Raw genomic sequence first — 27,452 nt, forward strand, 5'->3', positions numbered from 1 at the left:
AAGGCTTAGGAAATCCTCCAGTAAGTCGATGCCTTCATCAGGACAAATGTTTGCAAATGCTTCTGCAAATGGCAGTGGTCTGGTTCTTCCTGTAGAGAACCACAGTCAGAAATGTTGTAAGGAAAACATGCTCTTTAGCAATTTTTGGTTACATCTTTGCGCTTCTTTATTTTCAAGTGCTCTTTAGCCCAGGCTTAGTTTCTTTGACTTGAGTAAGGAGCATGGAGCACTAGGGAAGGGTGGAATGTCCAAATAAGAAAAGCAAGTGGGGGTCATGAATCAGAAAGGATTGGAAGAGTTCAGGAGATAGAGCTTTTATGTTTCATTTTTCATATACGCAATGATATCAACTGATAAAATAGAGCATATCTTTGGCATCTCCACTTCAGACACAGTTAACTGAACTTTTGAGCTTCACAGATTGATTACATTCTGATCATAAGGCTTTGACTATTAGTATTCTTATTTCATGGTAACTTCCAAGTATGTTTTTACTTTGCAACTCTGAATTGAATATTTTCTTCTAATAGAGGAAATTAATCGAAAACTAGTAGAAACAAATAAATAGAAAATGAGGCCAGACTTAATGGCCCATGCCTGTAATCCCAGCACTTTGGAAGGCCAAGGTGGGCGGATCACTTGAGCTCAGGAGTTCGATACCAGGCTGGCCAACATGGCAAAACCCCAGCCCTATTAAAAATACAAAAAATTACCTGGGCACGATGGTACGCTTGTAGTCCCAGCTACTCTGGAGGCTGAGGATAAGAATTGCTTGAACCCAGGACGCGAAGTGTGCAGTGAGTCGAGATTGTGCCACTGCACTCCAGCCTGGGCAACAGAGTGAGACTCTGTCTCAAAAAAAGAAAATGAGTTTTAGAAGGAGCAAGCAGGACAGTTGAAGTTTGCCAAGCTGAAGTAAAAGTCACCCAGAACCAAGTCCTAGGCTGTTACTTTGACTTATCAGTGGCCATATTTATACAGCATTGTTCCTTAAAAGTGAAACAGTCAGGCTCTCTTCTGGACATTTACCTCTGAGCTGGTGAAGGAATGTTTGCCTAACCTTTAAACTCCTTTGTACTCTGTGCTCATTTGCTCTTCTGTAAAAGGAGGCTCTGTGTAGCTTGACAGAGAGATGAGGAAAAATCAAGGGCCAGTGCATGAAATGTACTGGGTTTTTGTTTTCTTTTTCTTTTTTTTTTTTTTTTTTTTTGAGACAGGACCTCACTCTGTCACCCAGGCTGGAGTGCAGTGACACAATCACGGCTCACTGCCGCCTCCACCTCCCCATCTCAAGTGATCCTCCCACTTCAGACTTCTGAGTAGCTGGGACCACAGGTGCATGCCACCACACCTGGCTAATTTTTTTTTTTTTTTTTTTATAGAGATGAGGTCTCTCTCTGTTGCTCAGTCTCATCTCAAACTCCTCGGCTCAAGTGATCCTTGTGCCTCCACCTCCCAAAGTGTTGAGATCACAGGCATGAGCCACTGTGCCCTGCTGAAATGTACTGTTAATGAGCTGCCTCTCATTAATGTGTTCATTTAATATGCTTTTTAACATATTAAAACAGTATTTCACCTTCCATAGACTGAGTAGCTTTGAACATTTTTGTTGCTTTGAAGTCACCACATGAATACTGTACTTTATGTAATATCGTGAAACAAATTGAAATCTTAGGTTTCGGATGAAACCCTTAATCTGAATATGAAACAAAATTCTACCAAATGTCATTAGATACACTACGTTCTTAAAGACCTGGCCAGTTAGTACGGCTTGGGACTTCCCAAGGAACTCTGCTTCGGCCATCTGAGACCTGGGAGATTACAAATTGGCTGAAAGTAATTTTGATGCTAAGCAGCGATGTTCAGAAAGGAGCTAAAAAGTATACGTAGTGGGAAAATGCCAGAAATTTCTTTTAAAATGAAGTGCTGGGGCAGTTCGAGATTGAGGAAAAATCTAATACAAAATCTCTACATATATTAGAGTTTATGCCGTCTACAATGGGAATAATATATGAAACAGAAGAATACAACTGAAATTGCTGGCTCTATGCTCATTTTTATTAAAATATACTCTTAATGTTTTTATTTTGTGCTTCATTTTCAAAACAACACAGTATTACAGTATTTGCCATATAATTTTGAGAATTATCAGAATATTTTCCTTAAAAACGTATCATTGTTGAATAAATATATGATTATACATGTTTGTCATTTTCTTTTTGTCATTCACTGAAAGCTGGTGAACATTTCAAGTACCAAAGTTTGGGAAACACTGCACCAGTGCTTATCAAACTAATGTGCATATGAGTCTGCTGGTATGTTAAAATGTAGACCCTGACTTGGAGGGTGAGGGGGATCTGCATCTGGCCAGCTCCCAGGCCGTGCAGGTGCTGTTGGTCCAGGGAGGTATGTAATGACTCCATGCTCGAGAACTTTGAAAACATAGTTTTTTGAAAAAACAAAATATTATTCTTTCTCATGGTCATTTGAACTGTAAAGTATTCCAATCCATGCCTATGACTTTACTGCTGATGCTCTGATGACTGTAACATCTATATTTCTGGTCACATCCTTCATTCAAAGTACAGATCTCTCTTTTCAGCTACCTAACTACACCTGGGTGGCCTACAGGCATCTGAATGCAATACGTCCCAAACCCAACAAATTACTCACGCCTATACCCCAATCTTCTATTTTTCCTGTGTTTGCCTAGAAGATAAAGTGAGAGTCCATTTTTAATTCTTCCCCATCCTTACTCCTGGATCTATTTGGTTTCAGAGTCTTTTGAGCTGACTTCTTAACATGGTTTAAGTTACTGTTTACCCTGAAAGATGCAAAGGAAAGTTAAATTAGGGCCAGTTTACACGATTAAAAGGTAAGAAAATTGGGTTTCATTCCAGAGTTCTTTGTCTCAGTGAGTTGAGCAGCTGTGCTGACTATCTTACAGCTTGCCACACAGCATCTGTACCACTGCCCCTAGGCAGCTTCCACAGCACCTGGAACCTGGGTTCATGAGGATATGAGAGCCTCCTGGGCCAGGATGGGAGTAGGTTTCCACTTTAGAAGAACTATATATCTATATATAATATAGATATATGTAATATATATAGTGTATATATAAATTATTTACAATTTATATATAATTATTATTTATATTGATATATATATAAATTATTATTATATCAGTGGAAAGTAACAAAGAGTTGGCCTGCTAAGTAACTGGCTTCCTCACATCAGCCTCCTCAGTGCGTGTGATCCCAGTGAAGGGGATCACAAATCCCATTCGGGATCAGGAAAATCAAAGACCCAATCACAAACCTGGACCAATTGTTGGGGAGTCTGTGCTGCAAATGTTAAATTTACAAGAGTCAGGATTCCGCTGTGCTGACAACGTTTAATTCAGGCTTAGGTAAACCGCGGCTCCCACAGGCACACTGCAGAGTCCCATGATTAGCTTTTGCTGCCTGTTCCACCTCCTTCTTATTCTTTGTGCTGCTCCACAGGTCATGTGCTCCTCTGCTGCCCAAACCTTCCACTTCTCCTAACCAGCATTTCATCAAGGTTTCCACTGTTCAATTCCTCCCTGACCATTGTACCAAGACTTTTCCTTTAAAGTACATGTCATCTTATATTCTGTCCTCTACCAGCTCCTCGTTGCTGTTATCTGATGACCCTGGGGATAGTCCTTATTCAACAAGGTCATCTATCATATGGTCTTGCTCTTTGCTCCAACTCCTGACTGATCCTGGGTCATTGCAGTGTCCTTGCAGAGGTCAGTCAACAACTCACCTCCACAGTTCCTTGACTTTAGTCAAGATGAAGTCAGGTCGCCAGGCATGGTGGCTCACGCTTGTAATCCCAGCACTTTGGGAGGCCGAGGCGGGCGGATCACGAGGTCAGGAGGTCGAGACCACGATGAAACCCCGTCTCTACTAAAAATACAAAAAAAAAATTAGCCGGGCGTGGTGGCGGGCGCCTGTAGTCCCAGCTACTCGGAGAGGCTGAGGCAAGAGAATGGTGTGAACCCGGGAGGCAGAGCTTGCAGTGAGCCGAGATTGCGCCACTGCACTCCAGCCTGGGCGACAGAGCGAGACTCCGTCTCAAAAAAAAAAAAAAAAAAAGATGAAGTCAGGTCTCTTCTACCACCTCTTCAGGTACTCGCTTCCCTGACTGCTCCCTGGACTTTGTCACCTATCCCATTCTGACCACTCCAACTCCATCCAGTCTTCACTGTAAGAGCTTCAGGCTGCTGGTCCATCTCCTCCCTTTCTTCTTTTTTTTCTGAGACAGAGTCTCACTGCCCAGTCTGGAGTGCAGTGGCACTATCTCAGCTCACTGCAACCTCCACTTCCTAGGTTCAAGTGATTCTCGTGCCTCAGCCTCCTAAGTCGCTGGGATTACAAGTGTGCGCCACCACGCCTGGCTCATTTTTGTATTTTTAGTAGAGACGGGGTTTCACCATGTTGGCCAGGCTGGTCTTGATCTCCTAACCTCAAGTGATCCACCCACCTTGGCCTCCCAAAGTGCTGGGATTACAGGCATGATTCACCGTGCATGGCCCCTTTCTTCTTTAAAGGCAGTGAGCTGCTCTCTCTTTAGATAAGATACCCATGGCTTTTCCTTCCACCTTGTCCTTCTTTTTCTTTCAACAACACACACTGCACAGCTCCGGCCCTGGCTACCCAGCCATCTGCCTTGCCTGCTGTGCAGACAGAGCTCCTTTTAGATTGAGATCATTGCAGATGTGTGGTCTCTGCTTCCAGCTGGGTACTCAGTAGTACTTAGCAATCATTTTTCTTATCCTGGCCACCTCTCTCTTTCTCCAAATCAGCTATTTTAAACCTTCACACTTCTCCTCAAGCCCATTCTCTCACTCCTAGTAGATGACCACCAGTAGATGTAAGGAAAAGATGCCATGTCTGCAAACTTGCTTACCTCATCCTTAACCCTTTCCATGTCGTCTCAGAAGAAGGTCTCTCTTGTCTAAAACTAACCCCAGCCTCCTACTTTGGACCCCATCTCTAAAGCTTCAGGTCCCCACTTCACCCATCATGTCTGTTCCCATCCTTTCCCTTTCCACTGGTAGCTTCCTGACTTTGCGCCTTCCTCCTTTAACCACCTCTGTCTCTCCTTTCCCTCACAGCTAAGCTGCTTGTAAGAGCTGTCAGTACTTTTTGTCAACAATGTCTTGCTTCCTTCATTCTTCAACTGACTGTAATTAGGATTTTGCCCCCACCTGAAGTGATGTTGGTTTCACCAGGGATGCTGATGATCAGTCAGTGGACACTTGGCAGCCTTTATCTTACTTAGCTTCTCTTTTCATATTCGGCCCTTATAAGAACTACTTCCGCAAATCTCCACTGTGTTGGCTTACAGGTATTTTCAACTTAATCTCTGAATTGGCAACTTATTATTTTGCCTTAAAGCCCATTCCTTCTCAGAACCTTCAGCATCTGTTATCTCAGTTTTCGTAATCACAGACCCTAAGCCTTTAATTCCTAAAGAAGGAAACCTTTAAATGACTCCATTCTACCCAAATTCTAGTGCTATACCACAGCACTTAGCCTCTTCTGCCAGGAAGTAAGACACATGAAATGCATCATACAGTCAGAGGCCATACATCCGTGCTTCCTTTCTGACATTTGGAAATCTTGAAAGCAAGACCATTGCTTGGGGAAAAAACTAGGAAGGCAGAGGTCATCGTGTCTGCTGAATATGGCTTAATTTTCTTGAACACTCAAGGTCATCATTGACTATCGACTGCTGCACAGAATGTGCTGTGCTATTACGGTCACTTTCTAGCTCATCCCCTGCTGTCCCCATCTGCCTTTGTGCCTGTAGTTCACAGTCCTACTTTAGTATATACCTTTGATCTGCTGCGGTTTGGGGCATTAGGTAATAGAGGCTGCTTGAAGTGAATGTAAAACAAGTCAGTCAATTCCAAATAAGGTGTCTCCTGTAGAATTAATCTTTTTTGGCTTTATGTTTGCTATTTCAGTGGCTAGGAGGCCACTTTTTCCTGGTCATTATTTTATCTGTGTTCCTGAATGGCTGACATTTGCCCAAGATTGAATTCTAATTATTTGATACCTTTTCTATTATCTCATTTGACATTTCTCATATGAAAAGTTGAAAGTACATTAGTAGGATGTATCTGTTTTAGATTTTCTGTTTTGGGGTATCGTCTTTCCCTTCAATCTTAATTCATTCTGGAGGAAGCCCTTATCAGGTGAATGTAATTATCATAAACTGAATGAGAAGAATTTATTGTGAGTTTGAGCCCTCAAGTTAACGTTCACTATAATAAACACCAACTCTAATTTAAGTGGGCACAATTATTTAACCAGTTCACATTTAGTTATCTTATATAACCTACATAGGCATTTTCCCTTCATTAATTACTCTGTAATACGGCTGTTCACCTGTTCCTGTTAAGTCTTTCTGTAGTTGTTAAGCACTATACACTTAACATATAAAACATACACATGGTATGCTATATATATGTCATCCGCTGTTAAGGAAAAAGAAAAAGCCATGGATTAAAAATACAAAATGAACCCATAAAACTAGCACAGACTCTGCCATATTCTGATATGGAGTCATGATGAGTAAGATCATCATTGCTGCAAACCAGCAAATATTGAACACTCTGAGAGAACATGATGCATTCCTGCCAGAATGATTTCTGTGAGATCCAGGTAATTCAGCACTAACTGAAACTCCTCATGAAGTTGGATTCTCATCATCTACCAAGGAATAATTCATTGTCTCCTTATAGTTTTATCTATGTTACCCAAATACATGTATCACCACACAGAAAAAGAATTGATGGACAACTCAGCTGCTTATCTGCTGCTCCTTCCTTCTGGTATTGTTTCCTTCTTGAATCCTTTGCTAGTTCTTCCAGTTTGGGGACTGTGCATAGTAGACTTACAGAGTCATTGTCTGATAATATCACCTTTTTTTTTTTTTTCAGTTAAGATCATTGTAGATTCATATAGTTTTAAGAAAAAATACGGAGTTCTCATGCACCGTTTTCCTAGTTTTCTCCAATGGGAAAAACTTATAAAACTATTGCAGAATATCACAACTAGGATATTGATGTTGACACAGATACAGGACACTTCCGTCACCATAAAGATCTCTCCTGTTGCCCTTTTATAGGCACAGACTTCCTTCCTATCACCACATTTGCCTTAGCCTTTGGCAACCACAAATCTATTCTCCATTTCTATGATTTCATCATTTTAAGAATGTTATATAAATGGAATCTTGCAGTTGCAATTTTTTGGGATTGACTTTTTCACTCAGTATAAGTCTCTGGAAATACATCCAGGTTATTGTATGTATTGACAGTTTAATTCTTGTTATTGCTGAGTAGCATTCCTTGTTATGAGTGTACCAAAGATTGTCTAACAATTTACCTGTTAAAGAACATCTGGGTTGTTTCCAATTTTGGGCTATACCAATACAACTGCCATAAACATTCATATACAGGGTTTTATGTGACTCAAAGTCTTCATTTCTCCGAGATGAATGTCTAGGAGTGCAGTTGCTGAGTCACATGGTAGTTAAATGTTTAGTTTTATAAGAAACTGCCAACCATACTGTTAACATTTTACTTAATGTTAAAATCTCGAGCTATAATATTTGTCTGTTTGTCCTTTTAATTCTGTTAGTTTTTGCTTGACATATTTTACAGCTGTTTGGCATATACACGTTCAAGATACCTATATCTTATTGGTGGGTTTACCCTTATGTGTTAATAGTTATGTAATGGCCCTTTCTGTCTCTGGTTATTTTCTTTGTTCTGAAGTCTATTTTATCTGATATTAATACAGCCAGCCCTGTTTTTCTTTGATCAATGTTTGTATGATACATCCTTTTCCATTCTTTCAGCAGCCCATATCATTATAACTGAAGTGAGTTTCTTGTAGACGGCGTATGATTAGCTCATGCTTTTTAAGTCAGTCTTCCAATCTTTGTCATTTAATTGGTGTATTTATTCCATTTACATTTAATGTAATCATTGATATTGTATGACTTAGGTTTGCCATTTTATTTCTCAGTTTTCTTTTCCAGCCTGCCTTGACTGACGATTTTTAAAGAATTCTGTTTGATTTACCAAGAGTGTTTTGGAATGTATCTCTGCTTATAGCTTTTTCAGTGGTCACTCTATGTCTTACTTTATATATACATAACTTATCATAGTTATATATATATCATAGTTTACTGTTGTCATCTTTTTATCCTGTCTTATTTTAATTGTCTTAAATATTTCCTTTACATGTTTTAGAATCATATAGATAATACTGTTTTTCTTAAACAGTTTAACATAATGAAGAAAACTCAAGATAAGAAGGAAAGCCTATTGTATTTGCCCATATTTTTGCTTTCCATGTTCTTTCTTCCACTCTGATGTTCCAAGATTCCTTCTTTTATCATTTTCTTCCTGTTTAGAGAAATTCCTTTAGCTATTCTTTTGCAGGTAGATTTCCTGGTGATAAATTCTGTTAATTTTTTTTTAAATCAGAGAATGTCTTCATTTACCCTTTATTTCAGAAAAATAGTTTCACAGGACATAGGGTTCTGGGTTGAAAGATTTTCTTTCTTTGAGCACTTGAAAAATACAGTCACTCTCTTATGGCCTCACTGGCTTCAGATGAGAAATCTGCTGTTACTTGAATTGTATTTCCCTTGTAGATATGGTATCATTTTTCTCTGGCTACCTTTAAGACTTTTTATTTGTCTTCAGTTTTCAGAAGTTTAATTATGATGTATCTTGTCATGGACTTCTTTGAGTTTATCCTGTTTGGGTTCATTCAGCTTTTCAGATCTATAGATTTATGTCTCTCACCAAATTTAAGTTTTCAGTGCTATTTCTTAGAGTGCTTTTTTCAACAACTTTCTCTTTGTCCTCTCCTTCCAGGACTCCAGTGACATGAATGTTAGATCTTTTTCATTGTCCCCAGGTCCTTGAGGCTCTGTTGATTTATTTCAACCTTTTATTCTTTGTTGTTCAGATTGGATACTTTATCATTTTGTCATCTAGTTCACTGATTCTTTCCTGTCACTTACATTCTGCTGTCAAGCCCATCCACTGAACTTTTATTTTGGTAGTTTTATTTTTCAGTTTTAAAATTTCTATTTGGTTCTTCTGTGTATCTTCTAGTTCTTTGCTGAGATTTCTAGTTCTTTGCTGATGATTTCTAATTTTTTCATTTGTTTCAAGCATTGTGTTACGTGTTGGAACATTTTTATGACGACTGCTTTAAAATCTTTGTCAGATAATTCTAACGTTTGTCATCTTGACATAGGAATATGTCTATTGTCTTTTTTCTTTCAGTTTGAGGTCTTCCTGGTTCTTGGTATGATGAGGAATTTTCAACTGAAACCTGGATATTTTTATATTATGTTATAGGACCTTAGATCTTTATTTAAATCTTTTAATTGTCTTCCTGTCTTGGACACTACCTTATCACTGCCATCATGTCTAGATTCTGGAATCTAGAAGTTCAGATTCCCCACTTGCTTCCATTGACACATGAGAGGAATTCATCTAGTTACTGTTGGGTAAGGATTAGAATGTTCTCATTCCTCTTTCCCTGGTGACCTCCACTGACACTGTGGCAGGGGCACAGGAGAGCTCATTACCCAGCCAGCAGAGATGAAAGCCCAGCTCCCTACTTGGTCTTCTCTGACACCATCTTTGTGGGGATATTGATATGCCTGGTTGTAGCCTTGCAAGAGTGGAAGTTTAGGCTCCCCATTCGGCCTTTGCTGGCATGGATACAGGTTGGAGCATAGTTTTTGCTGTGGTGCTTGGCTAGAATAGAGTCATTATTGTGTAAGAGTTTTCCTCTCTCTTGCTTGGCTGCCCCTTTTTTGGTCCCATGGCTACAGAGAGCAGGCTTCTGCCAGGACTTTTTTTGTCTGCATCGATTGGGATTTCTGGGTTGCCAGCTTGTTCTGCTCCAAGCCTAGGATATAAGAGGCAAAAAGAACCCAGGAAACTTCCTTCCAAATCATTCCTTGGGCCCTGAAATCCCTGGTACACTGGACTTCTTTTGCTCCACTCTTTCAGAGTCTTTTTTTTTTTTTTTTTTTTTGAGACGGAGTTTCATTCTTGCTGCCCAGGCTGGAGTGCAGTGGCACAATCTTGCTTCACTGCAACCTCTGCCTCCCAGGTTCAAGCGGTTCTCCTGCCTCAGCCTCCTGAGTAGCTGGGATTACAGGTGCTCGCCACCACACCTGGCTAGTTTTTTTATTATTTTTAATAGAGACAGGGTTTCATCATGTTGGCCAAGCTGGTCTCAAACTCCTGACCTCAAGATGATCCACCTACGTTGGCCTCCCAAAGTGCAGGGATTACAGGCGTGAGCCACTGCACCCGGCCTCAGAGTCTTTTATATTTCTTTTCTAGGGTGTTTTTTTTTGTTGTTGTTGTTTTTGTTTTTTTGTTTTTCTTTTGGACGGAGTTTTGTTCTGTTGCCCAGGCTGGAGTGCAGTGGTGTGATCTTGGCCCATTGCAACGTCCACTTCCCAGGTTCCAGCGATTCTTCTGCCTCAGCCCCCTGCGTAGCTGGGATTACAGGCACCCACCACCATGCCTGGCTCATTTTTGTATTTTTAGTAGAGACGGGGGTTTGCCGTTGGCCAGGCTGGTCTTGAACTCCTGGGCTCAAACAATCCTCCCTCCTTAACCTCTCAAAGTGCTAGTATTACAGCTGTGAGCCAACACGCTCAGCCTGGAACTTCTTAATGCTAACAAAATTCTAATAGCATTATTTTTAGTTTGATTGCCTATAACCATGTGAATATTATGAGAGGTTGAATAGGCTTCATCTCTCAGTGGTGATTAACATAGCTCTTAAGAAACAGGTGACAGAGCTAGGCCAAGCATCAGTAAAGGAACATACTCTTGGAGCTTAATTGAGGAGGGAGTGCTTGGTCTGATCTGGAAAAGAGTGTGGAGGTGACACTTTCAAAGGTACAAACAGGGGAGCCAAGAATACAGAGCAGAGCCTTTGAGGCCACAGAAGGAGTCAGGCAGCAGTGGGGATTAGCAGTGGTGGGTCAGGAGCAAGGGTAAGGAGTGGACTTAGCAGCTGAGTGAAACGGGGAGGGAGTTGGTGTTCTGGTACTCCCAAGCTCCTAAGCTCCTAAGCTATGCAGACCTACAGTTCTTTGGTAACAGAAAAAACTAAGTGAATTAATATGGGTAATATGAAGTTACTGGTACTACATCGTGCTAATTAACAGTTTCCATTTGGAAATCCTTTATTTCCATTTTATAAAAAATAATATCCTAAATTAAATATATTACTATGTGTAAAGAAGAAATTATTCAGTTTGTCATTGAATCAGACAAATTTCACACTTGAAGTGCTGACCTAAACTTGGCTTATGCCGTTACAAATTACAGATGAGGGAAAAGAAGCAAGACCACGTAAATCTGCAGGTGCAGACAAAACTTACTTTTTTCCTTTTCCCTTTTCCCCTGCTTTTTTAAAAAAAGAAGTAGAGTCTTCAAAGTCTACCGGGCTTATTCTTTTGTACAGAAAACACTTGAAATTTCTAAGTTTGCTGCCAACTGAATATGCATATTTCTTTGAATAGTGGCTAGCAAAGGGACAATTTTATTCATTCCAAGAGTAGTTTTCAAACTTTCAGCTTGCAAAGTAATTATTCAAAGAGTATGGTTTGGAAAACCACTGAATTAACATGTCAATCAAATATCTAAAATCCTGAAATGTGAAAAGGTAAGTCAACATGTGTATTGTCATTTCACAAGATACTCAGTTACCTCTTTTTCCTCTTATATTAACAACTAAGATACTAAATTTTATGATCATGATCTAAGAAGAAATTCACAGCACCATTTTGAAGTTATTTTCACAGTCTCTTTTTATCTTTCAGATTTTTTGTTTAAGTTCTTGGTTATTGGAAATGCAGGAACTGGCAAATCTTGCTTACTTCATCAGTTTATTGAAAAAAAATGTAAGTGTCATCAAATAGTCATTCTTCTGTGCATGTCTTCTGAGAGCCCTCTCTTGCTCAGATTTGTTTACAGTAAAACTTAAACTTTTTTCAGCGGAAAAAAGTAATAGTTTGAAAGTATTTTGAAGGGTTATGTTATTAAACTTTGGGTGATGTGATTTTTTATTAAGTTAGCATTTCAATTTAACAATGGTTCAATATATGGTTACTTATACTGTACATTTTCCAGATGCTGAGAGATCATATAGTGACACTGAAGATGGCAGAGGGATTCTCTGGCAGGAATCCCATTTCCTGACAGAGTGGCCAGAGAAGCTCTAGGCATACATTTCAGATAAAATAACAACATTTGGTCCTGATAGTGGGCTTCTATTGTAGTTAAGGCAGTTGCTGTCATCAACTCTGTTTTATAGGCCAGGAGCAGACCTCTTGACCAAACAGCCCATCTTTTACCATCGACCTTCACTGTTTTGGTAAAGGAGGTTGAATTTTTTATTTCAAACTGTGTGAGACCTTGGAAGGCTGTAGAAGACTGTAGGTTTGAAAGGCCCTTAAAATAAAAAATGCTTTTATAATAATGGAAAGAATTGTGGAGAAAGACCTGTCTAGTTAGTGGCAGGTGGGTGAAGGCTCAAAAACAGAATGTCTTATTTAATTAAGTGCATCTTAAGAAAGTATACGTGAGACATGGTAGGTGGTAGGTAAAAAGGAGAAGGAGCCATTTGGGGGTGTCTTGGCAGAAGGCTTTGAAGAATAATAAAATCCTAGAAATTTACTCTGCTACTTCCATTTTCATCAACCAATAGCTTGGTTTAGTGACATGGACCCAGTGTGGCTTAGTCACAGAACCGGTCCTTACTGAATTTAACAAGTATTCATTCACTGGATAGTTTATGTACAAGTTGCCAAGACTTTGCATGGTAGAGTCTTAGAAAAGAATACCCAGAGGGTACTGGGCCAAGTACCCAGCTTATGTAATCGTTCTGTCCTCCTCAGAGAACTCCCCTGCATGGTCCTCCCCACAACTCCTCACAACAGTGATGAAGGGAAGGTCTCTCTTTGTAACCAGGATGCCCCTGGCCTTTAGTTACTGTTTTTTGAGGGATTTTACTCTGCATTTTTCCTGGTAGTTTACTCCTAATGGAATTTCCCTACTAGTTCTATACTGTCTGGGCATGAAACAGACTAGCATAGTCACTGTAACCATTTATCTACCCTCTGCCCTGTAAATAATAAATCCAGTTGCCAAGTGTCATCCCTGATCTCGAAACAATTAAATTTTGTTCTGCAATTACAAAATATAAACTAGCCAATGGACTGTATAGCCGTGATATTCAATTTTAGCTTATCTGTTCATCATCACAGAAATGTTCTTTCATAGGCAGTGTATTCCCACTGGGTTTAGCAAAATACTTATTTTGCCTGTCTCCTGCCCATTCAGATAGTACTAATTTCTCCAACAAATTCATCCCAAATCATTTCCATAGAAAACTACGATTAATGAAAACCCAAACACCTGTAGCTTGCATGGGGTTTTGTTTTGGAGTTTGTTGGAGGGTGTTTTTTCTTTGGTTCAATTTTTTTCCTCCTTTTCCCTTTTCTCTGCTTTTCCTTCCACTCACTGTTATTTCTTTAGAATATTTAACCATTCAAATACAGTAGTTGAAACTGTCTCCACCTCATTACTTACTGAGTTCCACACCTGTCACTGGGTGTTACGCCCTTCAGAATGGTACCCTGGTATGTCAGCAGTCACCATCTGTGAGCATCTTAACAGTGCACAGTTGGATGTGGTTCACATATGGCAGGGCTACCTTCAGGCATAGGTTTTTAAATGTATGATTTGTTTGGGGGTTTTGAGAAAAATCTTTATGTCTCTTTGAGAATAGGGGCTGTGTGTATTATCTTTATAACTAAATGCATCTTCTCAGTGGGATGTTGGAGAAATGAATGGCTAGAGTAATGTCCATTCCCCGTTGATGTAACTCTTGGTTTTAGTGTCACTTATTTAAATCTATAAGCCTGTTAATGTTCTAAAATTAAATATGCTGTTCTTGTTTTTCTTTTTTAGTCAAAGATGACTCAAATCATACAATAGGAGTGGAATTTGGTTCAAAGATAATAAATGTTGGTGGTAAATATGTAAAGTTACAAATATGGGATACAGCAGGACAAGAACGATTCAGGTAGCTTTTCTCTAACTTAATAAAAATATTTGAAAATTTGATTTAAAATAATTGATGATATTCTCTCAATATATAAGGTCTCACTCCCTCCCCAACACACCCCTTCCTTGTCCTAATCTCAGAAACTTCATTTTTGGAAACTTTGATTGACAAGACAGCTAAAATTCAGGTTAGCTCTCTGCAGCATGGATTACTAAAGAATACAGGAGGATATCCGGGCAACCACATTATAATTCGGAGGCTGCCCATTGTCAGGAGGATGTGGCACTGTGTATTGTACAGTATGTTTCTAGATTCAAATCAAAGCACAAGCTTGTTTTTCTGTGTTCTTTTTTTAAAGAAGAACTTTTTAAAACCTCTTGTGAGGGTTTGTTTTGTTTTACATTAACTAGAGCATGTTCTGATGTTTGATACACACTCCACAAAATATTCTCTTCACACTTTTATTACAATAGGGTCATAACTGAGGCTCAGAATGACTTCAGTCACTGCAAATGAGGTTACATGTTTAGTATTCTGTAACTACTAAAGCAAGAAAATAGATTAATATTTTAGCTGTGTTTTTTGCACAGATGGCACAAAGTCAGAACTGATATTCATAGTTTTCTAATTCAGTGAAATAAAATCCACCCCATTTGTAAACATTTCACTTGAAGTTGAGTATATGTCATATATTAAATAATTGAAGTTTGGCTGGGCACAGTGGCTCATGCCTGTAATCCCGGCACTTTGGGAGGCCAAGGCAGACCTCCTCACCTGAGGTCAGGAGTTCAAGACCAGCCTGGCCAACATGGTGTAACCCCTTCTCTACTAAAAATAAAATTAGCTGGGCGTGGTGGCAGGTGCCTGTAATCCCAGCTACTCTGGAGGCTGAGGCAGGAAAATCGCTTGAACCCAGGAGGTGGAGGTTGCAGTGAGCTGAGATCATGCCAGTGTACTCCAGCCTGGGCAACAAGAGCAAAACTGTCTCAAAAATTAATTAAGTAATTGAAGTTCAATAATTGCTTCAAAAATACCATAACCACCTTTAATCACCATCATTTTTCTGGAAGCATTGATTAAACATGGTGGATTCAATTAGACATTTATGTCTTTTCCCTCTCAGAACCCCACTGAAATATCTATTAAGTAACTGAAATGGAATTAACTCAAAAAGGCCAAGATTGAGTGAGTGCACAATTATGATTGAGAGATTTCCAAAAAAATCTTAAAGATAGGAAGTAGATGGTGCTCTGACAGCAGAAGGAGCTTCGCCTTAAGTGCTGTAATGAGGGAAGCCATTTCTTCCTCCAGAGTCCCAGAAAAGGTCAGGATTTGGAAGCATCAGGTTCTACAGGAGGTAGAGGTTACAGAGGTTCATGTTTACACACGAAATAAGAGGTTCAGTCTTTTACGTTGAAATGGGGTCTAGACTCAAGGTCATAAGGCCCACCTGAGGGCATGGGGTCAGGCCTGAAAAGAGGGAAAGTAAGTGAAAATGAAAGCCTCTGGCCCCCAACCCACCTCCCCTACCTCTTCCCTGGTCGCTGGCAGCCAGGTGTGTATATCCCACATGGGAGAAAGGAGCCTTCTCTGCAGAAAAATGAATAGTCAGAAAGGAAAGGCTTGAAGGTACTGACATTTTGCTTTCCCAGTGAAACAGCCCAATCTCTATCCAGTCATCTGACAGTGAAAGCCTCCAAGCCTGCCTGCTCCACCCACACATAAAGAGCTTCTTTTAGACTTTTTCATTCCTTGCTCTTAATGATCAGGCAGAAGTTTGAAGAAAGTTTCTATAGCAAAAGAGACAGCTCAAAGTAAAGAAGCTGGAACTTGGAGGGAATAAGAAAAACCCACTAAAACCACAGTATCCTTAGGAAGAAGAGCAGAGATTGCATTGAAGTATGTAATAGAAACAAAGTCATACTTAAAAAGAGCAATCAGAATAATATGTTAAGTTAAACTCATGGTGAAAAATGGGAGAGATGACATAAAGAATCATCCAGAATTAATCCAGAAGATGCAATGCCTGACTATTAGGAGTTCCAGAAGAGAGAAGAGCAGAGAGAACAATAGAAGAAAATGCTTCACTGAAGGAATGAGATTCCAGATTAATTGGCCCATCTAAAATCAAACATAGTAAGGAAAAAGTCCAGACCAGAGCATGTCATGTGAAATTTCAGAACACCACAGATGAAGTAAAGAAGACCAGAAAGGTTCCAAGAGGGAAAAAGCAGCCACATATAAAGTGTGAAAAATGGAATTGCTTTAGACCCTTCCACAGCAACATTGGAAGCTAAAAGAAATGGAAGCATTGCTTTCAAAACTCAGGGTGAAATAATTCTTCAACCTAAAATTCTAAACTTAGCCGAACCGTAAGTGTGCAAGTAAAGGCTGAATACCAACAGATTTGCAAGAATGAGGAGGAAGCCAAGATTATCTTTCTTAGAGACTTCTTAGAAATGTACTTTCTTAGAAAATTTAGGAGGATATACTTCACCAGGACAAGGGCATGAACCCAGAAAGAGGAAAATGAAGCCAGCAGGAAGATCCAGCTCAGAATGGCACAGGTCTAGAGGGACGGTGAGGGAAGACTAAGACAGCAGTCAGTATGTGATGGCACTGCCCTTCCAGGAGTACCAGGGGAACAAGTGAGGGGCTCTGTAAGTGAGCTGACGACTCTGTCAGAGCGGGGAAGAAACAGCTCTGAAATTCACAGTTTCCTAAACCTTTTGTAGAAATGAGAAGGAAGAAACTGTAAGATCCATGAGTGTAAGGGTTTTTGAGTTTTGTGTTGGTTTCCCCTGTGCCCAGAATAGTGTCTAGCACACAGGGGCGCAGTATGTGCTCTTTTAATGACTTAAAGGAAACCCAGTTACCAGAAAGAGAGAACTCAACTCGCTTTTGGAGAGTAGGGCTCCCAGAGAGGAGTGAGGCAGGAGATGGCTGTGTTTAATTTAGAGGCTTTTTGTAACATTTCACTTTAAAACTATCCACATGTATTATATTGGTTAAATTACTTTTGTAAGAAAATTTAACACCTCAAAGTAGTACACTTAAATGTGTAAATTTGTATACTTGAGTAATTTGTATAAGAAACCATTTGTCAAAAGACAGTGTTGTAAAATAAATTTGAAAGTAAAATTTTAAGAAGTCGATGTGATACAGCTTATCTTGAAGAGAACTCGTAGTTCTCTCTTCCTCTAGAAGCTAGGTGCCTGCTGAGCAAGAATAGAAAGGCGCTGCCTCTTAATAGATATGAACAAGCAAGGCCTTTCCCCCTGCCCTAGGAGGCTGTGGGGTGAAGAGCAAACAGTCCACTCTGTACCTCTACCTGCTGCCAGTCCTTAAAGCGTGTGCCTCTCTTGCTAACCGTCTCAAGGCAGAGAGGAAAAGCTTCAAGCTACATGAAGACCTTGAAGCTTCCTAAGAGCTAAAAAGTACATTTAAAAGTAGCTCTTCTTTTCCAAGTAGCAAAGTAATAATTAGTAATTTGGTTTGTTTGTTTCAAGCTCCACAGGTTTCTTTGTTCTCCAAGGACAGTTCATTTCTGTGGTGTCTTTTTTTTTTTCTGACATCAAGTCTATGGGATTTTTCTTCACACCAGCCAGTCGGATTCTCTGACACCAGCTGGGCGTCCAACACTTCAATTCACTTTTGACACTACCCAGAGTTAATGGAGACCCTCCAGGCTAAGGGCTTAGTCTCCTAGACTGCCACCCCGCTTCAGACGCCAGTCACAACTGGAGTGCCCAGGCTTCCTGCACTTCTTGGCCAACTACAGATCTGGCAGTTCCCACGCCCTCCATCCCTCACATCCCTGTCAGGTTGGAGAATTTGTTAGAATGATTCACACAACTCAGGAAAAACATTTTTCCTGGCATTTACTGGTTTGTTAGATAGGTGTCAATTCAGGCACAGCCCAGTGGAGGAGATGCTCAGGAGGACGAGGTGTGGGGATGGGCCACCTCCCAGCACCTCCATGCCACCACCAGCCCAGGAGCTCTCTGAACCCCATTCTTTTGGTTTTTTTGTAGAGGTTTTATTACAAAGGCACGATTGATTAAGACATTATCCATTGATGATTGACTCAATCTCCAGCTCCTCTTTCCTCCCCAGAGGGCTGAGGCGAGGCTATAAGTTCCAGCACTCTCCTCACACGGCGAAGGCTCCCACGGCCACAGCCCCGATCCCAAGGCTCTCTAGCCTGCTACTCTTCCCACAGTTATCTCCTTGGCTTACAAAAGACACCTTTATCACTAAGGAAATCACAGGGGTTTGGGCCTCTGTGCCAGGAACCTGGGACGAAGACTAAATATGTTTTGTTTTTTTTTTTAATTAGGCCACAGTTGGCCGGGCGCGGTGGCTCACGCTTGTAATCCCAGCACTTTGGGAGGCCGAGGCGGGCGAATCACGAGGTCAGGAGATCGAGACCACGGTGAAACTCCGTCTCTACTAAAAAAATACAAAAAATTAGCCGGGCGTGGTGGCGGGCGCCTGTAGTCCCAGCTACTCGGAGAGGCTGAGGCAGGAGAATGGCGTGAACCCGGGAGGCGGAGCTTACAGTGAGCCGAGATCGCGCCACTGCACTCCAGCCTGGGCGACAGAGCGAGACTCTGTCTCAAAAAAAAAAAAAAAAAAAAAAAAATTAGGCCACAGTTAAGTTCTGGGAATGTCTAGCTAGCAGTGGTCCAGGCCCTGTGCTAGGCACCGGGATCCTCTGGTAAGTGAGACAGCAGAGCCCTGCCCCGTGGAGGGGAGGCAGGCAGCCAACACAGAGACAGAAACAGAAAGACCATCCCACCAAGTCGGATGGTGCCACCCAGGAGACAGCACGCTGAGATAGACAGAGGGGGTCCACTGGATGGGGGTGCTTGGGGAACATTGCTGAGGAGATAGTGTTAATGAGACCCAAGGGACAAGGAAAGCCAGCGGTGTGACGAGCCCAGACGGGAGTGGCAGGGGCTGGGAGCAGGGAAGAGAATGGGGCCAAAGGGCCAGGTGCAGTGAGGGGGATGTCCTGTCGTGGGCCTTCATGAATTGGGCTGCTCTGAAGAATGGACTGTGGGACACACATGGCAGCAGGGACAGCAGTGTGGGCAGACACAGGATTTGTGTAGTGTAGGAGACTGGACTAGGCTGGTGGAGTGAATGTGGAGGTGCACAGAAATTGAGGATGAATGTGGAGCTGATTCGCTTTAGAAACGGTACGTGGTGATGCCTCTTCCTAGGCCAGGACGGGCCTAGAGGGTGGGACCAAAAAGAGTTCTGCTGTGCAGATGTTAAGTTTGACATGTTTATCAAGCAGTCTCATGGAGATACGGAGGCAGCACTTGGATCTTAGCTGGAGAACAAATTTGAGTCGAATGTTAAGAGAGCCCAGGATCCAGCTCTGGGGAATCGCAATCCCAGCAGGGCAGATTCAGAAGAATGACCAGAGCCAGAGAAGTGGCTGGTGAGCGGGAGGAAGACTAGCAGAGTGCAGGGCGCAGAGGCTGCGCGAGTGAGTGAGAACAGAAATGCCCACGCCAGCTTCGGGTGCACAGAGGGTGGGGACCTTGACAGGCTTTTGGGGAGTAGCAGAGTTGGACACCAGGTTGGGGGTGAAGAAGAGGAAGCTGCAGATAAAGACAGCTCTTTCAGAAAGTTGGATGTGGGGCCAGGTGTGGTGGCTCACGCCTGTAATCCCAGCATTTTGGGAGGCCGAGGCGGGTGGATCATCTGAGGTCAAGAGTTCGAGACCAGCCTGGCTAACATGCGAAACCCCATCTGTACTAAAAGTACAAAAATTAGCCAGGCGTGGTGGCAGGTGCAGCTCCTCAGGAGGCTGAGGCAGGAGAATTGCTTGAACCTGGGAGGCAGAGGTTGCAGAGAGCCGAGATCGCGCCATTGCACTCTAGCCTGGGTAACAAGAGCGAAACTCTGTCTCAAAAAAGAAAGTTGGATGTGGAGAAGAGCAGACAGTGGGACAGTAGCTGAAAAGATTGTGCAGCATATTTCTGTTTTGTGTTTTAAGATGGGTGGTACCAGAGCCAATTTATTTTTATTTTGCTAATAGGAAAAGTCCTGAACTCCTGGCTTTTTTTTTTTTTTTTTCTGTTGCCCGGGCTGGAGTGCAGTGGCATGATCATAGCTCACCATCACCTCGAACTCCTGGGCTCAAGCAGTCCTTCTCTCTCAGCCTCCTGAGTAGCTGGGATTACAGATGTGCACTGCCATGCCTGGCTAAATTTTTGTAGAGACAGGGTCTCTCTCTCTTACCCAGGCTGGTCTCAAACTCCTGGCCTCAAGCAGTGCTCCCTCCTGGGCCTCCTAAAGTGCTGGGATTATAGGTGTCCAGCCACTAATGGGAAAGATCTCACAAAGAGGGAGAGATTGACAACGTAGGGGAAAACGTGTATGACCGAAAGACGCCTTCTTGAATGTGAGAGTGGGTATGACATGCTAGGACACTCAGTTTTCCCATAGTAATGGAACGGGGATGCAGGTGGGTGCAGGGCCATGGTGACTGTGGATTCCTGTGGTGACTATGGATTCCACCGCCCCAAGAGGTGGCGAGAACTGGAAGAGGTGGAGAAAGTTGTGCCAGGGAGTGGGGTAGATGAGGAGCCCACAGAGAAGTGAGTGGATTGCTGAGCCCCTTAGTGTCCATCTAGGGGGTGGTGCTGGCTTCTGCCTGCAGACAGCTCACCCTGCTAGGAGTTCTCAAAGGAGACATCCATCAGAGAGCTGCATCCACTGTAGGGAATCGCCTACTTGCCACAATGATGTGATTTCAGACAGAATAACCCCTCACATGTATGTTCAGATATCTTTGAATCATTTCTCTTTTAAACCAGTGTCTGTCCCTGTGTTGTGGTTTACAAAGCAAGCATGGGTGTTTTTCATGGGAAGGTGGGATACAGTAAAGGGTCTCAATTGGTTGAAAGTAAAACCAGTATAATTCTTCCAGGTCCGTGACGAGAAGTTATTACCGAGGCGCAGCCGGGGCTCTCCTTGTCTATGATATCACCAGGTAATGCCAGCTCCCTGTGGTGAAGGAGGCTGCTCAGTGCCCTGCAGCCCAAAGGCTGGTCTTGGCAAGGTGCCCTCCGTGCAGTGTGTGCTTTGTGTGTCCAGGGACGGTGGTGTGGCTGGCTTCCAGGAAGCCCCTTAGCCCTTCCATCTGGGGTCTCAGAGGTCTTTGAACGAGCCCCTACCACTGCTTTCCCATGCAGAGAAATGTGTAAGGTTTTAGGTGGATAAAGCAATCCACCCTATTACATTGCATTTCTTGACATGATGCTTGGACACTTTCCTTAAGGTTCACAAAGCTTTATGAATGGAAAGTTATTAGAAGTGAGTTGAGAGAGGGTGAGGACACAGACTCTGGGCTGAGATTGCTGGGTTCAAATCCCAGTTGCAGTCACTACCTGGGTGACCCTCTCAGGCCAGGTGCTTCAGCTGCCTGGGCCTTAGTTTCCTTGTCTGTAAGATGGAGGTAGTAATAATCACATGATCCTCAGGAGGTTATTGGGAGGTTTAAATTAGTTAATGTGAAGCACTTAGGTAGTAGCTGTTTGTGACATATGGCAATTTAACTGAAATAAAATAAAAAATTCTGTTCCTCGATTGCACTGGCCACATTTCAGGTCCTCGGTAGCTACGTGTGGCTGGTGACTACCATATCAGAACAGATTATAGAACATTCTTATCCATGAGGAAATCACATTCAACAGCGCTGATCTCAGTAGCACTGTCTTAGAAACGTGTCATCTAAATGGCATCACCTGGGGGCCCTTTCTGGGTAGGAACCTGTCCAGTGAGAGGATGTCACTCAGCCACTTCCCTCTTCCAATCTGTGTCCCGGGAGCCAGGCGTTCTGAGAGGAGGCAGGCAGTTTCTGGCCCAGCCCTTCCTGCACTTGCCCAGGCAGTGAAAGGCTCAGCCTGCTAAAGTGTGAAGTCATCAATCAGGCTAGCAAAGTGCCATGAGAAGAACAGTCCTTAAACATATGAGGGCCAAAAATAGTAAGTCTGAGAGTTGGTCCTGGAGTCAGACATAGCTGGTCAAGTCCTGACTGCCACTGGCTGCTGTGTGACCTACGGCAACGTAATTAATCTCTCTGGGCCTTGCATTTCTCAGAGAAAAGGGGAATAATGGCAGTCTGTGTCATGGAATCCTTATAAAGAATCAATGTGATAAAGTCCTGTAAAACAAAGTGCTGGCACATTGCAAGGATTCATTAAGCAGCAGCAATTAGCTATAAAATCTTGCCTACCAGAGTCTAGTGCCTTGCACATGCTAAGAGGTCAATAGATAGTTGTCAAATGAATGAAGAAACGTCTCTTTCCTTTTGCCCCATGACTGGGCAAACGAAAAATCACAAAATATCTGACTTACTGTCTCATTTTACCAGAAACAAAACGAAACAAACTCTGTGGGTGTGGTATATACTTGGTGCATTCACATTGTCTGAGTTACCTTAAAGGTGTTGGTGCCATTACCCTGAAATGTTGAAAAGTGGTATGAATAGTGAGAATGACTGGAAAGAGTTGCTAGTTTTATAAAATACATGTATTATTTTCACAATCTTATATTACGCAGCCGAGAAACCTACAATGCGCTTACTAATTGGTTAACAGATGCCCGAATGCTAGCGAGTCAGAACATTGTGATCATCCTTTGTGGAAACAAGAAGGACCTGGATGCAGATCGTGAAGTTACCTTCTTAGAAGCCTCCAGATTTGCTCAAGAAAATGGCAAGTGACAATTTACTTCTTACTATTTTTCAAATGGCATATTTGAGGATAATAGCATTTCTTTGAATTTAAAACATATATTGGAATTTCAGGATTAAACTAGATTTAGGAAATGTGGAATTTCCAATTGTTTTTTCTATAAATTAGACCTGTTTAGCGTATTTTTAGTATATTGCATTCTCCCTGCAGAAGTTACTATAATGATAAAAGCAAATGTAGTAACATTATGTAATGACTTTTCAGGCTAGGGTCTTTGAATATTAGAGATCTTGGGCTAAAGTGAAATTTATAACAATAATATTTAAAGACTCTGACCAAATGATGTCATTATTTTTTAATATATTTTGAAGGAAAATTGGTGAAATATTAGCCCAAATAGAAAGGGAAGCGGAAGAAGAAATACTTGGCTTATTGGCTTCATTTGCTAAATTTAAGTCATTTGGTTATAGGCGACTTTGAAACTTTTTTGAATTTCCATATAGAATACATGAAAATGCCACATAAAATTAATGGTTGCTTAATTAATGGATAAGAGAATGATCTTTTAAAAATTCAGACATTTTAAATAACTTTAATTTTTAGAACCAAAGACTAGAATATCCTAATATCAGTATTTGGACTCTAAGATTCCAAATTATATTATAACTTGACTAGTTTCTTGCTAAGAAAATAAACATGAGAGAAATCCATATGCCATCATGACAGTTTTTAAAAAGCTGTTTAGAAATCAGAAGTTTAGAATGTTAACAAAGATGAAAAGGAATTTGGATGTCATCTAAACTTATTTTTACAAGTGAGGATACAAGAGGCTAGAGAGGCCATGGTTTGCTGAGAGAGCAAGCTGAACAGGCCTTTCTGCTGAGATGAACAGCCAGTCTGGTGGGTAGAAAGAGTATTAATTCCTATACTGTCTCTTCATGGGCTGTATGACAGATTGCAATATAGTCCCCTAAAAAGTGTAAACACTTGTAGGTCATATTTGTGGTGACACTCAGATTGTTTGAAGAAGGACATTGCAACTTTCCCTGAAATCAATGGCGGGGCCATTTTGGCAAGCCAGCTCCTTCCTGATGGGCAGTCATTTGGCTGGGGAAGCCTGGTTGCTTGCTCAGCCCCTTCATCAGGTTAAGTGCTAGCACAAGATAGCAGTTACTTTTCAGAAAAGGCTAAAATTCTTCTAACATTTAAAAAACACATAATGACATATATTGATTTTATATTTACAGAAATATATGGTTTTAGGTCATAAATTATATTTTGTCTGCTTTTCTAAGAGAATGCTACACAGGCTTTTGTAAGTGAAAATTATGATCATCTTCTAAATAATGACTTTCTTTTGTTTGATGTCCATTTTAGAGCTGATGTTTTTGGAAACAAGTGCGCTAACAGGGGAGAATGTAGAAGAGGCTTTTGTACAGTGTGCAAGAAAAATACTTAACAAAATCGAATCAGGTAAAAGCCTTTCCATTAATCAACTTTTCTTCTGCATATTTTACACTGTAGCTCAGTAAATCACCTTTTAATTAATAGTTTCAGGAGTGATTTAGTAAAGAATATTCTCTCTGGACCTGCCAACCTAAAATCATCACATATGGGTTCAAAGGTCCTGTTCTTATCAGGATGAAAGCCCCGTCCTTATCAGGATGGTTTCCATGGTGATGAAAGTGGATGGGCACACCAGCTCAGCTGTGGAAGGGTAGTCAAGGTTTCAGGGAGTGTTTGCATTTAGAACCATAGTCTTTCTTTGGTCCTTCACTAAGTGGAGGAAGAATAGGCCTTTGTCCACTCTGTCAACAGCACGCTAATTCTGTTGGGCCAGTGGTCATGTGTAAGGGAGTTATGGTACATGGTATAGTGTTGATTGTTGCAGATTGGGCATCATGGAGCTATGGAGTCCAGAGTAATTTTATTTCTGAAGCTTACTGAGCATGCCTCAATTATAAAATGCCTCATTTTTATATTTGTTGCTTATTAAAATAATTTAAAATAATCCTAATGTAGGCAGCTGACGAAATACTGTGTAGTTGTCATTTACTAAAGTAACTATATATGGGCATCACCTTTTAATTGATTCATTCAAACATCTGAGTGCCTATTTGTCAGATGCTAGGATACAAAAATGAATAAATCACACCCCTTGCCCCCCAAGAAACTGTCTTTCATGGGAGACAGTCAGAGGATAATTATAATATCACAAGGCTGATGTAGTAATTGAGAGATGCACAGGCTCAGGGTAACATGAAGAAGGGGACCTGCCCCAGCCAGAGGATGGAGGAGGTATCAGGGAGGGCTTCCAGGAGAAGGTGTTAGATGAGCTCAATCTTTCAGAATATAAGGAAGAGTGAGCCAGCAAAGGGAGTGAGGAAGAGGGAATAGCAGGAGAAAAGGTTGAAGAAAAGCAGGAGCCAGCCAGTCCTCATCAAGGATCTAGAACTTTATCTTGTAGATTACCAATTCTCAACCGTGGATGAGCACTAGAGTCACTGAGATGCATTAAAAGTTCTAATCCCAGGCTCTGTCTCTGGAGACGCTGAACTAATTGGGCTGAAGTATGGTCGAGGCATCAGTGATTTTACGTGTTCACTCATGCGGTTCTAATGTTCATCCAAGATGGAGAACCACTGCTGTAGGTGGTGGGTTGTCAGCAGGTGGGTGATGTGATTGGGTTATGACTTGAGAGAAGTCATGTATGTAGGGGGTTATGTTGAAAACAGACTGAAGGGAGGACAGGCCTGGAGGCCAGGATACCAATTATAAGGCATTTTTGAGTAATCCTAGTAAGAGATAACTGATTAATGCTTTAACAAGGATATGGAAGCAGAGATGGAGAGAGAGAGATGGATCTAAGATATATTTAGGCAGTAGCATCTTACGACTCATATGCCCAATAGTGGGACAGGACAACTGATTCTTAGGTGGGACAGGGTGAGGAGAAAGGGCCAGCAGGGAGGAGGAACCAAGGATGACTCACAGCTGTCACACTGGTGTCTCTAGACAGAGATGGGGTGGAGCCAGAGGAGAAGCAGGGAATGTGAGGGAATAAAGATGGCTCTGTTGCAAATGTGCGGCCTTTGCGGTAACACTGAGACATGAACATGGAGTTATCTAGTAAGCTTGGGGAAGAGTTCCTGGCTGGCAGTATAAGTTTGGGAACCATCAATATATAGGAACAGCTAAAACTCTGGAAGCAATGTGATCGTCCAGAGAACAGTGTTTAAGGAGAGCAGTGATCAACAGAACCCTAGAGTTGGAGGATGAGCAGAGGAAGAGGAATCTACCAAAAATGATGAAAAAGGAAATGGTCGGAAATGTGTGAAAAAAATCAAGGGAATGTGGGTGTCACTTAAGCCCTAATTATAAGCAAATCAAAAGAGTGTTCATTATGTAATGTAATAGTAACAGAGGGAAGCCTCATAAGCTAAGACTGAGCTGAAAAACACACATTGGGATGGGGAATAGAAAGTCAGTGATCATTTTGATCAAGAACAATTTCAGCGGAATTATGAAGGTAGAAGATGGCTGGCCATCCGTCAGGAAGAAGTAGGAGGTGAGCAAGCAGAGTGTCCACTCCTCTCCTGAGGAAGCGCAGGCTGGCACTTTAGGATGCAAAGGGTTAATTTAAAGCTGGGGTTGTGGGTGATGGGAGAAATTCCAGCATGTTTAAATGCTGAGGGGGAAGGAGAGAAGAATGCGCCAGGAGAGGGCAGGGAAGAAGGAGGGTGCTAGGTGAAGTAGGAGGGAGGAGAGTCGGGCCCAGGTGGAAGGGCTAGGTTTCAGCAGAAGTGGACATGTCATCTTTTTGTATTTTTTTTTATCAGAAAAAAAAAAATTACTAAGCTTGGTACAAAAACCAAGACTGTTACATAAATCATTACAGTTGGCTTGCTGTTGAGTATTATTAAGCTCAGCATGAGGTTGTATTTACATGACCTTGCTATTTTAATATTGTATCCCTGAATGCATCAGATAGAACAACTCATATACAATCTTCCAAGATGTGTTTTTTTCTGAGATCATCAAAATCATAAGTACCTCTAGGTGAAAAAAATATAAGCGTATAAATTAGGATTCTTCAGCAGTACTTTTTATTTTTTTAATGGGTAATACATTCAAAAACCATTGTTTTCTTCCCTTTTTTATATAAAATGTATCATATGATAGACTACCACGCCTTGCTTTTTTACTTACTATTGTATAACCTACAAATCATTACAAATCAGCATATAGTTTCCATATATACATATAATACATAAGGTACATATATATAACACATAATATCATACATATAACACATAATGTCATACATAATGTGTGTGTGTAATGTGTAATATGGGTTGAGTATCCCCAATCCAAAATGTTCCAAAATCTGAAACTTTTTAATTGCCAACATTGCCACTGAAAGGAAATGCTCATTGGAGCGCTTCAAATTTCAGATTTTCAGATTAGGGCTGCTGAACTGTAAGTATAATGGAAATATTTCAAAATCTGAAAAAATCCAAAATACTTCTGGTTTCAAGTATTTTGGATAAGGACCGCTCAACCTATA

At 41.3% G+C, this 27,452-nt stretch overlaps 1 protein-coding gene across 1 annotated transcript in view; it reads left to right on the top strand.

The window, feature by feature from the left end:
* RAB4A (RAB4A, member RAS oncogene family) overlaps positions 1-27,452 on the top strand; it is a 32,607-nt gene that overhangs the window by 1,836 nt on the left and 3,319 nt on the right. Inside the window, exons 2-6 of the mRNA XM_055234648.2 lie at positions 11,920-12,000; positions 14,072-14,186; positions 21,118-21,180; positions 22,752-22,906; positions 24,263-24,358. Of these exons, the coding sequence (XP_055090623.1) occupies positions 11,920-12,000; positions 14,072-14,186; positions 21,118-21,180; positions 22,752-22,906; positions 24,263-24,358 (510 nt within the window). The remainder of the gene's footprint in view (positions 1-11,919; positions 12,001-14,071; positions 14,187-21,117; positions 21,181-22,751; positions 22,907-24,262; positions 24,359-27,452) is intronic.

This window comes from Symphalangus syndactylus, chromosome 19, assembly GCF_028878055.3.
Source record: "Symphalangus syndactylus isolate Jambi chromosome 19, NHGRI_mSymSyn1-v2.1_pri, whole genome shotgun sequence".
NCBI classification, from domain to species: domain Eukaryota; kingdom Metazoa; phylum Chordata; class Mammalia; order Primates; family Hylobatidae; genus Symphalangus; species Symphalangus syndactylus.